At 37.2% G+C, this 13,766-nt stretch overlaps 1 protein-coding gene across 2 annotated transcripts; it reads left to right on the top strand.

The window, feature by feature from the left end:
- Positions 1–7,430: 7,430 nt before the first annotated feature.
- On the top strand, positions 7,431–13,262 carry LOC127653896 (macrophage mannose receptor 1-like). 2 transcript variants are annotated; one of them, XM_052140742.1, is made up of 7 exons: positions 7,453–7,567; positions 8,827–9,193; positions 10,642–10,691; positions 10,826–11,203; positions 12,107–12,442; positions 12,610–12,695; positions 12,781–13,262. In XM_052140742.1, exons 3-7 carry the CDS (start codon positions 10,655–10,657, stop codon positions 12,916–12,918), a joined length of 975 nt encoding a protein of 324 aa, XP_051996702.1. In that variant the 5' UTR covers positions 7,453–7,567; positions 8,827–9,193; positions 10,642–10,654; the 3' UTR covers positions 12,919–13,262. The 2 variants fall into 2 exon arrangements, with proteins under 2 accessions (XP_051996692.1, XP_051996702.1); XM_052140732.1 differs by lacking the exon at positions 8,827–9,193 and having other exon boundaries at positions 7,431–7,567.
- The last annotated feature ends 504 nt before the right edge of the window (positions 13,263–13,766 follow it).

Here is a 13,766-nt window from a genome sequence, read left to right as displayed (position 1 = left end):
TATGCGCTCTCTTGACTCTGTTGATGCCTTCAAATGCAGACTAAAGACCCATTTATTTGTTCAGGCTTTTAATTAGCTGCTTGTGGGTTGATATGATCATGTACTGTATATGCTTTTATTGTGTGTATTTTATGATATAAATGTTTTAGTTGTGAAGCACTTTGTGGCCTTATACCTGTGAAAGGTGCTATATAAATAAACTTTTACTTACTTTAAAACTATTTGGTGTAAAAAAAATGGTTTTGCATGTTTTGCATGGGCTACTAGTTACAAATCAGAAAGAGGAATGAAAAATACACACAGCGGTCACGCTCGGGTGTCAGGAGTAGGTGTACTGTACAAACAAATGTATGGAAATAAAAAAATAAAATAAAATGTAGAAAATAAAAAATAAAATAAAATAACAATCCAAACTATTTTACAATTTAGCTTCTTGAAAGTCACCACCCCATGCTTAGACTTAGATATATTTCAATTTGGGTCTGTTCCTCACTCAAATCTATTGCATGACTTCAGAAGACTTTAAATATAGTTCACCAAGCAGAAAAACTTGAACGATGCGGAGCCATGCTCCCATTTTGCATTTCCCATTTTGTTTGAATTTGCATAAAGAGCATTTTGCATGAAAAACAACCTCTACATCCGTGACTCATATTTTTGTAAGAGTAGGATGAGAGGTTTGCATGGTGGCAATGTAAACTTTCCTGACCACTGTAATTATAAGATGTGAAAATATCTACTTAAACATTAGGGAATTGTCCTTGTCACTCGCACCTACGCACTGCGGGTGGTGTTGAAGGGTACTATTCTTCGAAAAGTTTCTTTGGAACATTGTATAATGTGAAAAACACTATAGAATTACACTGAAACCGTTGGGCAGCTCAAACTCACACAGACATACAGAATACTCTGGCATTATCCATGACAGTAAACTACACAATCAGTCTCACTTGTATCATGCCCGATAAAACAACAATGATTTTTATTCAGATATTCAGATAATACATTTGAAAACACTTTTTGCTCTGTTCCCCATACTATGCTATCTCATGACATCTAAACACTTTTACTATAGCACAAGAGGCGATACAGTAATTGCATTTTAATCTCTCATTTGCTTTTATGAAACTATCGGTTAGGTTTAGTGTTTGGGGTAGGGAGGGAAGTTTGGTTCATTTAAAACCTTGGGAGAAACAGGCTCAGCTGGGTGAGTCAGTTATCCTCTGGCATGAATGTTTAAAAACTGAATGGCCTGTTGAGTGAACTGTTGGATTAATAATTAAGTGTCTTTAAAGTTCATCCCAAATGAACTGCAGAGGTACAGGTATAGATGCAGTTTCCTTTGCTGTTTGATTGGTAAATGCTTTAGTTGACAGTAATTTGTTCTCTATATGTTCCATTTTAAAAGAATGAAGAGATCCAGGCAGTGGTCAGTGAGGTGTGCCTTTCAGTCTAGCTGGATTCAGGCAGTAGTTCATTGTCTGTGAAGTCCATCCTTAGAATAAAATACACAGCATGCGTGTGCAGTTGTATGAAGCCTGCTTGTTTGGAGGTCTATGTTTGAGTAAGCCTTGTTTGGAGATATTATCCTCATTTATATATTTCCATTAGGTAATGAGAATGGTGCAAGGTCTTCTTCAAATTATTATCTTGCTTGGTGAGTTACAAAAAGTTTTAATAAACTTTGTAATACACTGATTAGCCAAAATATTATGACCCATCACAGGTGAAGCAAATCATGTTGATCATCTCCTAACAAGGCCACATGTCAAGGTCTGGGTAGATTAGATGGTAAGAGAACGATCAGTTCTCATAGTCAAAATGTTGAATGCAGGAGAAATTGACAAGGGCCAAATTGTTCAGGCCAGACGACTGGGTCAGAGCATCTCTGAAATGACAAATTTGTGGGGTGCTCCCAGACAGCAGTGGTGAGAACTGTATTATATAGACTAATATTCACACTAATAAATCAATAAACCAGAGGACGCTACTCACTCCTGTTACCTCAGTCCTTTATATGAGTAACAGGACTGAGTTTTTAGCATAGAATTAGCAAATACATTAAATAAAGCCACATGGCATCCATGCTACTAGCATGATGACACTGAGCACATAGTGATTTACCAAAAAAATAGTATTTTTAAAATACACCTAAATCTAAGAAATAATTTAGGTAACAGGACAGTACGTTGAGATTGACCTTCTCAGACATAGTTACAAAATCATCAAATATACAGAAAAGGAGAGAACTTACTTTTGGTCTTCTCATGGCCTTCAGAATATCCAAATTCCTGTTGAACATGTGACTTGTGGAATGTTCCAAATTTTCCAGGTTTCAATGTGCAGGGCACTTTTCTTAAAAATAAAATGTATTTTACAGTTCATTTTCATGCATATTTATACATATAATGTCCTGGGGACGGAAATGGCAACCATTCGGCAGAATGACTCCTCTAAAGACACCTAGATTGAGCTTGTAGTCCACTCAGAGGCCGAGATATTCAATGAAATAATGAGGGTGTTGCTTGAACTGAACATTAGACTGAATGTCTATGGACGAACACATCTGTGAGGGCTCTGTTCTTTGTATCATAAGATTATAAAGACATGTGATATTTTTTATGAATAATTGGGAGTTTTTTTTATTTTATTTGGGTGGTTCTCTGAAACATTTGACTAATTTTTGGTAATTAATCCACAGTATGTTTCTACATTAGTCTACTTGTATCAACTTACCTTAATTTAAATAGTTAAGTTAATTCTATATGATCACCAAGTAGAGTGAACTTCAATGCAAACGTTCGGAGACACCATTACTCAATTCAAGTGAGGGAACGAGTTTACTCAATCCATTGAGTAAAGTCAACTTATCAGAATGTCTTCTCACATGACCAATCGCAACATGGAAAGCTTGAATATGTAGAGTGTTATATGAGCATAAATTACCATGTCTGTGCATATTGTGTGTTTTGTGTGACATTATGTTTACATAAGTGATGAGAAAGAACGTTGTAAGAGTGGAGCTTAAATCATATCTCAATGGCTACATTCACACAGGAAGAGAAATTAAGATTTTTTTTGGAAGCCGTCACTCAAATCTGTTTAGGTTTTGGTAGTCTGAACATAATAAATTACATTTTTACAAGCCTCATCAAAACCACATTTGTAGATTGTTTGGAATTCAATTAAAATCCGATTTTTCTTAACACGCCTCAGTCTGAATGGTCAGATCAGATTTCATGGGGGTTTTTTGTATTTGCTGTGCTCGACAGTTGTAACACATCAGGTTTTGTGACGAGATAACATAATGCCTTCACAGGGCACTTTGAATATAATACAATAATGATGGTGGACATCATTGACAGGATTGTTACAAACAGAATTTTCAATAAAAATGACTTCAAAAGTGAGTTAACTGATAACCCTGTCCCTGACAACCATGTCACTCATGTTTATCACATCTGTTTGTTATGTTCGTCAGCTATAGTTTGTCAGTGCAGTCAGTAATGCAGCAGATTGAAAGGTAAACATCAGAACATCTTTTGCAGATCAGCAGACAACGGTGCGGTGGTGGATTGTGTCTGTTGTGTGTTGATTTCATGCTATGTTGTAACGTAGTTGGTGAGAAACCATGTTGGAAAGTAAATAAAGTCCATCTTTTACTCTCTGTGACAACGAGCTTATACATAAACATGTAAACATGTTTTATTCAGGATTCACGGTTTGGTTCCCACTTCAACAGAACAATTCCAGTCGTTACATTTACAAAATGTAATATTTAATCGTCTGTTTTTCCACCGTTGAAAGTTTCCCCTGAACTTGTGCAGCAGAATATGGTGTAACACCGCTGTTATCTCTTGTCTCGGCAGCTGTAAATGCTTCTTGTTTTACAACCTGCTAATAATTGACTGGCAGTATTTAAATGGTATTAAAATAGTCAGCATATGACCGATACTAAACTGTACTGATGTTTATATAGCTATTTATTAAATGTCAAATATTCTTTGATCAAAATATTTCTTCATGAAAGCATCCTTCTGAGTATCTTTGCATTGTCATATTGGTGCAAAATCAGTCCACATAGAAAATGTCTGTTTTCATTCCAGTACAAAAAGTAACTATATCGGCCACCATATTGGTAATCGGCTCATTTACCCCCTATGGGATTTATCTTCTCAGAAAACCCATATCGGTCGGGCACTAGTGCATTTCAAACTGTTCTGAGACCAGTGCAGACAGACAGCACACTGGAGGTTAAGTCATGCACTAAATAGGGAGCAAGGGAGCATCCTATAGCTCTATATAACTGTTCTGAGACCAGTGCAGACAGACAGCACACTGGAGGTTAAGTCATGCACTAAATAGGGAGCAAGGGAGCGTCCTATAGCTCTATATAACTGTTCTGAGACCAGTGCAGACAGACAGCACACTGGAGGTTAAGTCATTCACTAAATAGTGAGCAAGGGAGCATCCTATAGCTCTCATATAACTGTTCTGAGACCAGTGCAGACAGACAGCACACTGGAGGTTAAGTCATGCACTAAATAGGGAGCAAGGGAGCATCCTATAGCTCTCTATAACTGTTCTGAGACCAGTGCAGACAGACAGCACACTGGAGGTTAAGTCATTCACTAAATAGTGAGCAAGGGAGCATCCTATAACTCTCTATAACTGTTCTGAGACCAGTGCAGACAGACAGCACACTGGAGGTTAAGTCATGCACTAAATAGGGAGCAAGGGAGCATCCTATAACTCTCTATAACTGTTCTGAGACCAGTGCAGACAGACAGCACACTGGAGGTTAAGTCATGCACTAAATAGGGAGCAAGGGAGCATCCTATAGCTCTCTATAACTGTTCTGAGACCAGTGCAGACAGACAGCACACTGGAGGTTAAGTCATTCACTAAATAGTGAGCAAGGGAGCATCCTATAGCTCTCTATAACTGTTCTGAGACCAGTGCAGACAGACAGCACACTGGAGGTTAAGTCAAGCACTAAATAGTGAGCAAGGGAGCATCCTATAGCTCTATATAACTGTTCTGAGACCAGTGCAGACAGACAGCACACTGGAGGTTAAGTCATGCACTAAATAGGGAGCAAGGGAGCGTCCTATATCTCTCCTATAACTGTTCTGAGACCAGTGCAGACAGACAGCACACTGGAGGTTAGTCATTCACTAAATAGTGAGCAAGGGAGCATCCTATAGCTCTATATAACTGTTCTGAGACCAGTGCAGACAGACAGCACACTGGAGGTTAAGTCATTCACTAAATAGGGAGCAAGGGAGCATCCTATAGCTCTCTATAACTGTTCTGAGACCAGTGCAGACAGACAGCACACTGGAGGTTAAGTCATGCACTAAATAGGGAGCAAGGGAGCATCCTATAGCTCTCCTATAACTGATCTGAGACCAGTGCAGACAGACAGCACACTGGAGGTTAAGTCATGCATTAAATAGGGAGCAAGGGAGCATCCTATATCTCTCTATGCAGTTAAGTGTGTTCACTCCTAAAATCTGATCAAAAGTTCAGTTTCAGGCTGCAGATGATGTTTGGACACTCAATGATCATCAGTTCATAGATTCAACATTTATAATGGATCATTTTATCTGATCATGATTGACGGTGATTGGATGATGCTGGATGTTACTTTACATCTGAATTAATTATGATCATTTATGATGTGATGACTCAACAACATGAATCATCATCAGCACTCCTGGACACATAATAAACATAATGAACAAGACTTTCTATAGATTGATAAAGAGTATGTGGACATCAGTTTTTTAGGAAGTTGACACACTCCGCTGAACATCGACGGCTCCTCTGTGGAGATCGTCAAGAGCACCAAATTTCTTGGTGTTCACCTGGCGGAGAACCTCACCTGGTCCCTCAACACCAGCTCTATCACCAAGAAAGCCCAGCAGCATCTCTACTTTCTTCGAAGGCTGAGGAAAGCACATCTCCCAACCCCCATCCTCACTACATTCTATAGAGGGACTATTGAGAGCATCCTGAGCAGCTGCATCACTGCCTGGTTTGGGACTTGCACCGTTTCGGACCGCAAAGCCCTGCAGAGGATAGTGAGGACAGCTGAGAAGATCATTTGGGTCTCTCTTCCCTCCATCAAAGACATTTACAAAAAACACTGTATCCATAAAGCAACCAGCATTGTGGACGACCCCACACACCCCTCACACAAACTCTTTACCCTCCTCCCGTCTGGCAAGAGGTACCGAAGCATTCGGGCCCTCACGGCCAGACTGTGTAACAGCTTCTTCCCCAAGCCATCAGACTCCTCAATACTCAGAGACTGGTTTGACACACACGTGTCCTGAGTTGCACTTTAATTACTGTCACTTTATAACTGTCTGCTACCTCAATAACTGCTATGTGCATAGAACATTATCTCATAGTATGTTATGTTTACATTTTTAGAAACTGTCATCTTTTTGCACTACTGAGTACTGGTCGAGCTGCACTGTCTATTGTCCTGTTCATTGTCAGTAATTTGTTGTACTGTCCTGTACTTTTTGCACATGTTTGCACGTGCACTTTATATAGGTATATATAGGTAGTTTATATAGGTATTTTATTTCGTTGTGTTGTCTCATGTGGTCCTATGTTGGTCCTTTGTTGTTTTTATGTAGCACCATGGTCCTGGAGGAACGTTGTCTTGTTTTGCTGTGTACTGTACTAACTGTATATGGTTGAAACGACAATAAAAACCACTTGACTTGACTTGACAGTTATAGTTTAGGATAGTTTATTTTGCTGGTTTATAAGGTGCTACTACTTACAAATAAAAAAGGGAAATGGAAAATTCACACATCAGTCATACTCTGGTCTCGGGAGGTTATATGAATAGTTATAAAAGTTTCTGTGATCTTATAGTGTTGATTTATTTATTTGCCTGTCATGGACCTTGACACCAATTGCATTGTTTTGTTCAGTGTATGCATATACAGAACTCTCCGGATAAAACCTGCACGATGACTATTTAACTTAAATTACACGTCAAAGCATAATAACCACAATTCCAAAACATTTTAATAATTAATAATAATAATAATTTGATAAAATAGTAGTGGGTTTAAACATAAGAATGTAAAACTGGTAAAGTTATTTATTATTTTCTATCTATTTTCTATCAAAAAAATAATAATTTTTATGAGTTTATATTCTGTCAATCATTTCTTTGGACATTTAAAAGAAAAACTGCAATTTAAAGAGATTTTGAATGAAAGTTATAGATTACAATAATAAGTGTTAAAAGTGTCTCACTTTGAAATGTTTCATTGTAGCATATTTCCTCTGATTAGGACCGCACAGGCTACATTTCCCTGTTTTGTTTGTGTTTGCATAACATGCGTCATTTGGAAATGATAAGCACATTTTTCCATCTGTGGCATCATGTTCTCTGAGCAGAAAGCGTGGTTTGCATAGGAGACAGTGTAAACCATATAATCAATCGAACCAATACAGCATTACTCCTACAGCAAGAACATCAACGGAAAAAAGTCCCGAACATTTGAAAAATCTTCAGTTTTCTCCATTATTACAGGTAATTTGTTTTCTTTTTATTGCAATATGGAATAACTACAACATACTTATAAATTGGCAGGGCTGGGAATCAATTCATATTTTCCAAATTCTGATTTAAACTGATTAATTTGGGTATACTTCAGTTATAATGTCCATTTTCTACACAACATCCTTTGACTAAGGTGATGCAGGCAGAGGTCAGTAAGGTGCACTGCAGTACTGTAAGATATATCCAATATCCAAGTGTCAGGCAGTGGCCAGTGAAGTATGTCTCAGGATTTGTATCCCAAGGTTAAGACAGGGATACAAATAATATTAGCGTAGATGCCATTCACTTTAAAACAGGATTATAGAATATGAGATGTGTTTCTGGTTCTGGCAGACATAACTAATGCAGCATAACTATGAGTTGAGAGATAAACTTTGCCTGGCTGAAAATATGAGTCTTTAGTAAAGCCTGACCGATATGGGTTTTCTGAGAAGATAAATCCCATAGGGGGAAAATTAACAGATTGCAGATATGGTGGCAGATATAGTTAACTTTGAGCTAGAATGAAAACAGACCTTTTCTATGTGGATTAAAATGTTTTTATCAAAGAATATTTGACATTATTATTAGACACTGTCAACAAATTCTAGAATTGAACACGTAGTAGAGTTTAGTATCGGTCATATGCTGACTATTTTAATACCATTTAAATACTGCCAGTCAATTATTAGCAGGTTGTAAAACAAGAAGCATTTACAGCTGCCGAGACAAGAGATAACAGCGGTGTTACACCATATTCTGCTGCACAAGTTCAGGGGAAACTTTCAACGGTGGAAAAACAGACGATTAAATATTACATTTTGTAAATGTAACGACTGGAATTGTTCTGTTGAAGTGGGAACCAAACCGTGAATCCTGAATAAAACATGTTTACATGTTTATGTATAAGCTCGTTGTCACGGAGAGTAAAAGATGGACTTTATTTACTTTCCAACATGGTTTCTCACCAACTACGTTACAACATAGCATGAAATCAACACACAACAGACACAATCCACCACCGCACCGTTGTCTGCTGATCTGCAAAAGATGTTCTGATGTTTACCTTTCAATCTGCTGCATTACTGACTGCACTGACAAACTATAGCTGACGAACATAACAAACAGATGTGATAAACATGAGTGACATGGTTGACAGGGACAGGGTTATCAGTATATTAGTTATATGGAAAAGGGAATATTATAGGGTAATTGTTTATTAACTTTCCAGTATGTATTTCACAATCTAGTTAGCAACTTACCGAGAAGACACCGCTTGACTCCGCACCGCTGAACTCCGCCCTGTCTGCAGAGCCTCTGTCAGCTCAGCTCTGTAAACAATCAGCGCACGCTCTGCTGGACAAACTATGTTATGACATTATGACATGATATTCTGTCTAACATTTGGTTTTGTGTTCCATGGAGGAAAGAAGGTCATATGGTTTTAGAACAACATCAGGGTTAGTAAATTATCCAAGTTGTTTGGTGAAATATTTGTAATATGTAAATCTATATAAACGTGATCAATAATGACAGTTTTTAAGTTTTCTTGATATTCCAATGGGAGGGAGAATGTGCTGAAGTCCACAATGTTGTTGGAGTCCATGATGTAGGATGGTATGTTTTGTTGCTTTAACTCTACATTCTGCTTGAAAGCTTCACTTTATTTAGTTGAACAGCTACTGGAAAGCTTCTAAAACAACCAATTTAATTGTTACACTTGTGTAACATCACCATGAACAACTGCTTTATGCAGCACAATGAGCTAGCAGCTAACAGCTAGCGGTTGTTTTATTGTTTATTGTTTTGTGTCGCGTTTAAATGATGTCACAGCAGTAGAGGCGGCGCAACTATTACGATCAGCCTATAATCCCGCCCACATTGAGGCGGCACTAAACTGCAGTGGAAATGCAAACTCAGAAAAGTAAAGCGAAGCAAAAACATGTTTGACTTGATTGATAAGTCTACAGTAAGTGGTCATAACAGCTCTGCTGGCCATTGTCAAAATTTGACCGACCATAGGAAATGAATGGGAAAGACTAAAAAAAACGGATTCTTTTTTTATTTGACAAAACCAATATATATATATATATATATATATATATATAAAAACACACAGAGAAATGAGGATGTGAGACCCCCCAACCCCACATCCCCCACACACATACCACTTCACACACAAGAACAAACTGGTGACACTATAACACAGAGCAGTTTTTGGAATTTTGTCAAATAAAATCTAGAAATAAGCCACAATGCAGCACTCACATGCACATAAATAAATGGCTGAGACTAACACTGCCAGAATGCAGAAAACAACACACACACACAAACACACACACTCACACATACACACACAAAAACACACACACTCACGCACAAACATAACATAGAATAAAGACTATTTATATACTAATTGAATTTTCACAGTCATTACTGTTCATTTCAGTTTATGTTCATTGTTTTGACATTATAATGAATGTACATTAAGTTATTACATATTTATGTTTGAAATAAATGATTGGTAACAAATAAATGTTTTTTTATGTGTCTCTGAACACCACATTGTTGCAAAAACTGACACTTAAAAACAGTTTTAAAAAGTAACAAAAAAAAAACATAAGCTAAACTTTGACAAATAGTAGTTTGTTAATGTCTAAACTTATATCCAAATGCATATCTTGTGATAAAAATGACAATTACTACACAGTAGGTGCTATTATTGTCATAACACGATTTTCAAGTCATGTTATTTTTCTTTTTTCACTAGATGGCAGCAATCTGCCCTCAACGACACATCCTCATGTTTTCATGTTTTTACTGCAGTGCAATTAAAATGAATGGTCAAATCGAGAAATGTATATGTAAATCAGATCTAAAAAACAGAAAATCCCAAAATAATTTGATTGTTTTACTTGAGGGAATAAGAAATAAAAAATACAACAAGTTACACCTGTACTGTGTCCAGTCAAAAATGCAAATAAGTAAAATAAATAAGTAAAATAAGTGATCAGAATAGGAGAGTTCAAAACGTTTCACTATTTTATGGTAACGTTTTATTTCAGTAGGTAATCGGAGATGGAACAAGATCTGCTTCAGGTACTTCTTTTACTCGGTGAGTAACTGAAAGTATGCATGTTTTTATTTATTTGTTTATTTATTAAATTGACTGTAATTCTATAAGGGAATCCGCATCTAGTCCCTTAGAAAATGTTTGTCTGTCTTTCCGATCACCTTGTTTATCTGCAGGAGTTCTGTCTGGTTCACTGAGCTTTAGGGGTCAGTATATTCTTATCCAGCAGCCGAAAACATGGTCAGAAGCTCAAGCGTTTTGTCGAGCGAATCACTTGGACTTGGCGACATTGAACAATGACAACGACAGGAATAACTTCAGAAACGACCTGGCTGCTAGTAACTTTAAGTCTGATGTCTGGGTTGGATTATATCAATACTCGGACAACAAAACCTGGCGATGGTCCTTTCAAGACGAGAACATAACATTTGACTCCTGGAACTCCAATGAACCGAACAATCGTGGTGGCAATGAGAAGTGTGTTCATTTTTATTCTCCAACGACTTGGAATGATGCAACTTGTTCCAAAACTTTTTACTGTTTCTGCTATGATGGTGAGAAATGACATTGATACATTAATAGTACATCCCTGCAAAGGCAAAATGCAATATCTAAACTGCCTTAGATAAGAGCAGATATAAAGTTTGTGGCTACTTGAGGCTTACAGAAATCATATTTCACTGTGTGATTACTTTGAAAATATTTCAAACTGTGATATATGGATATAACCAAATGAACTTTACAGTCGTATTCCTGAGAATGAGAGCTTTCATTAGATATATGATTTGTCAGTGCTATGCGAAGGACTTTTGTATTCATATTAATATTTATCCTACATTGCCTCTAGATGGCGCTTATTTGTGATGCTGATGTTTTCGGGACATATTTTGTTGATGATGATACCACATATGCCTAATTTATGTATCTGGGGACGATAACGTCTTAAACATAAACTTCCTTTGTGTTAAAGCACCCCCTCTGAGTTTAAGGGGTATTAAGTTATTTACGGTAGTCAAAATAAATGCAAAGACATAATTGCAGAAGTATTAAATTTTTTTATTTAGCTATCCTTTCACAAACAGCACTTTAGGGGCATGTTCAGCTCAATTGGAGCAAAGCATCCATTAACAGTGGTTCATTTCTGTTATCTCACATGCTGTTTATATCTTGTGGTTGTACTTCTGAAAAAGTGAGTATTTTAATGTTCAAAAATCGTCCCCATTGACTTCCATTGTAAGTGTCTCACTGTAATAGATTTAAAGAAAAGGAGGAATGAGTCGAAATACATTTTTGTGGTTATCAACATTATGCCAAAAATGATGTGGAATGAGCTTAACTTGTATTGAACCTGGAACATTCCTTTAACAGATGTGAATAAACAAATTAAAAATGCAATATTGAGATCTGTTAAAATTACTAAACATATTTTCTCATCTTTCGTTTTTGCATTTGGACAGGAGAGACAGATAAATTCATCCTTGTTAAGGATAAGACCAGAACTTGGTACGAGGCCCAGAGTTACTGCAGACAACATTATACAGACCTCGCCACTGTACGCAACATGAGTGATCAGGAGAAACTCAAACAGTTGATGGAGCAACAATCAGGGAATTCATATATCTGGATCGGATTGTTCCGGGATTTCTGGAAGTGGTCAGATGGAACCAACATCACCTCTTTTAAATGGATTCTTGGACAACCAGCTAATAATGGAGCATGTGCTTATGCTAATTCTGAAGGCAACACCGGTGATAAAGCATGCTCGGATCCGCTTCCGTTTGTCTGCAACAGTGGTATGTTCCTTGCCGTTAAAATATTACTAGTTAAAACTGAAGTGTGTGATTTTTGTTCAAATGTCTTCTCCTAACTTAATATGAAAGTGACAGCCTGATCTCATGAAAACTGTGACTGTTGCAACATTTTGAAAAATGTCGTTTTGTTTGGAATTATGTTCCCATAGTAATAAAAAAGATTCATGTGAGAGTGGAGCTAAAATCAGATCAAAATATGGCGGATCCTAAAGTTCAGGACACCATCTTACAGCAAGTGAGTGCCACTGCATTTACAAGAACCTGTTTTATGATTCATGCATAACAAACATACTGTTCATAAGATTGGTTTTGTTCATCAGATTCAGCAGAAACTGAAGCAGTCTGGAATGGCAGCGGATGCTGAATTGACATGGAAAGTTCAAGTAGACGGTCAAGTGTTCCACGTGAAGGAAAATTATACACGACAGCAAAACTGGAAGACTTGTGACATACCCTGACCATCCGTTACTCAATGAAACCTGGAGTTACTGACCAGTAGTGGCTCCCAACCTTATTTTTATGGGAACCCTAATTTTATAATTGCAATATGTACACATAATTTATATGTATTACAAAAATATATAATAATTCAATCATGTAAACATAAGCCTTCAAATCATACGTTTTTTAAGATCATGAATAAAAATGACCTGAAGTGAGTCCACACCTTTGACCTGGCTTGAATTAGATTGGTCTTAAGAAGTCATTCTGTAGATTCTGTAGTACATATCAGGACTTCTATCATTTTTTTTTTTTATATTTGGCAAACAAAATGTACGTATGTGGAATGTCAATTAATCCATTAAAGCTGTCAATAAGTTATCAGTTCATATGGTGTATTTAATTAATTTAGATGGATGGATGGACACTTAAGAGTCAACCTTTTTAAGCCTCGGCTTGGAATGAGGAAATTAAATATCTGAAAACAAATAAACGAAGGGGAAAATATCTCCTGCAATGCACGATTTAGTCCAGTGTCTCATGAACAAGGGGTGATATTTTAAGTAGGCCTACTAAGGGTACGTTTACACGACAACGAGGTACTAATAACTGAAAAGTTTCAGATAGGCCTACAGAAGACAACGTTGTCCAAACAATCCCAGTTAAAGGTGGGGTATGTGATTTGCAAAACGGCCGGCAGATTTTGAAAATACACAACTCATAAGGTCCTACCTTCTCTCCTCCAACGCTGGCCCTGACTCCACCCATTCGAAAAACATGGACGCGCAATCATGCACGAGCGAAAACTCAGATGCGCGAGAGCGAGCCAGGCTAGCATAGGTTGGAGTTTCTGCATGACGTCACC

Source organism: Xyrauchen texanus, chromosome 2, assembly GCF_025860055.1.
Source record: "Xyrauchen texanus isolate HMW12.3.18 chromosome 2, RBS_HiC_50CHRs, whole genome shotgun sequence".
Lineage (NCBI taxonomy): Eukaryota > Metazoa > Chordata > Actinopteri > Cypriniformes > Catostomidae > Xyrauchen > Xyrauchen texanus.
The sequence above is the reverse complement of the archived record's forward strand: the minus strand, read 5'-3'. Positions and strand labels throughout refer to the sequence as shown.

What these genes read in the sequence shown, in the direction of transcription:
- LOC127653896 (XM_052140732.1), top strand. Translation starts at nt 10,655, where the DNA reads ATGGAACAAGATCTGCTTCAGGTACTTCTTTTACTCG. An exon ending in TCCGTTTGTCTGCAACAGTG is followed by an intron (nt 12,443 to 12,609) that starts GTATGTTCCTTG and finishes ATGTTCCCATAG; the next exon opens with TAATAAAAAAGATTCATGTG. An exon ending in AGGACACCATCTTACAGCAA is followed by an intron (nt 12,696 to 12,780) that starts GTGAGTGCCACT and finishes TTTGTTCATCAG; the next exon opens with ATTCAGCAGAAACTGAAGCA.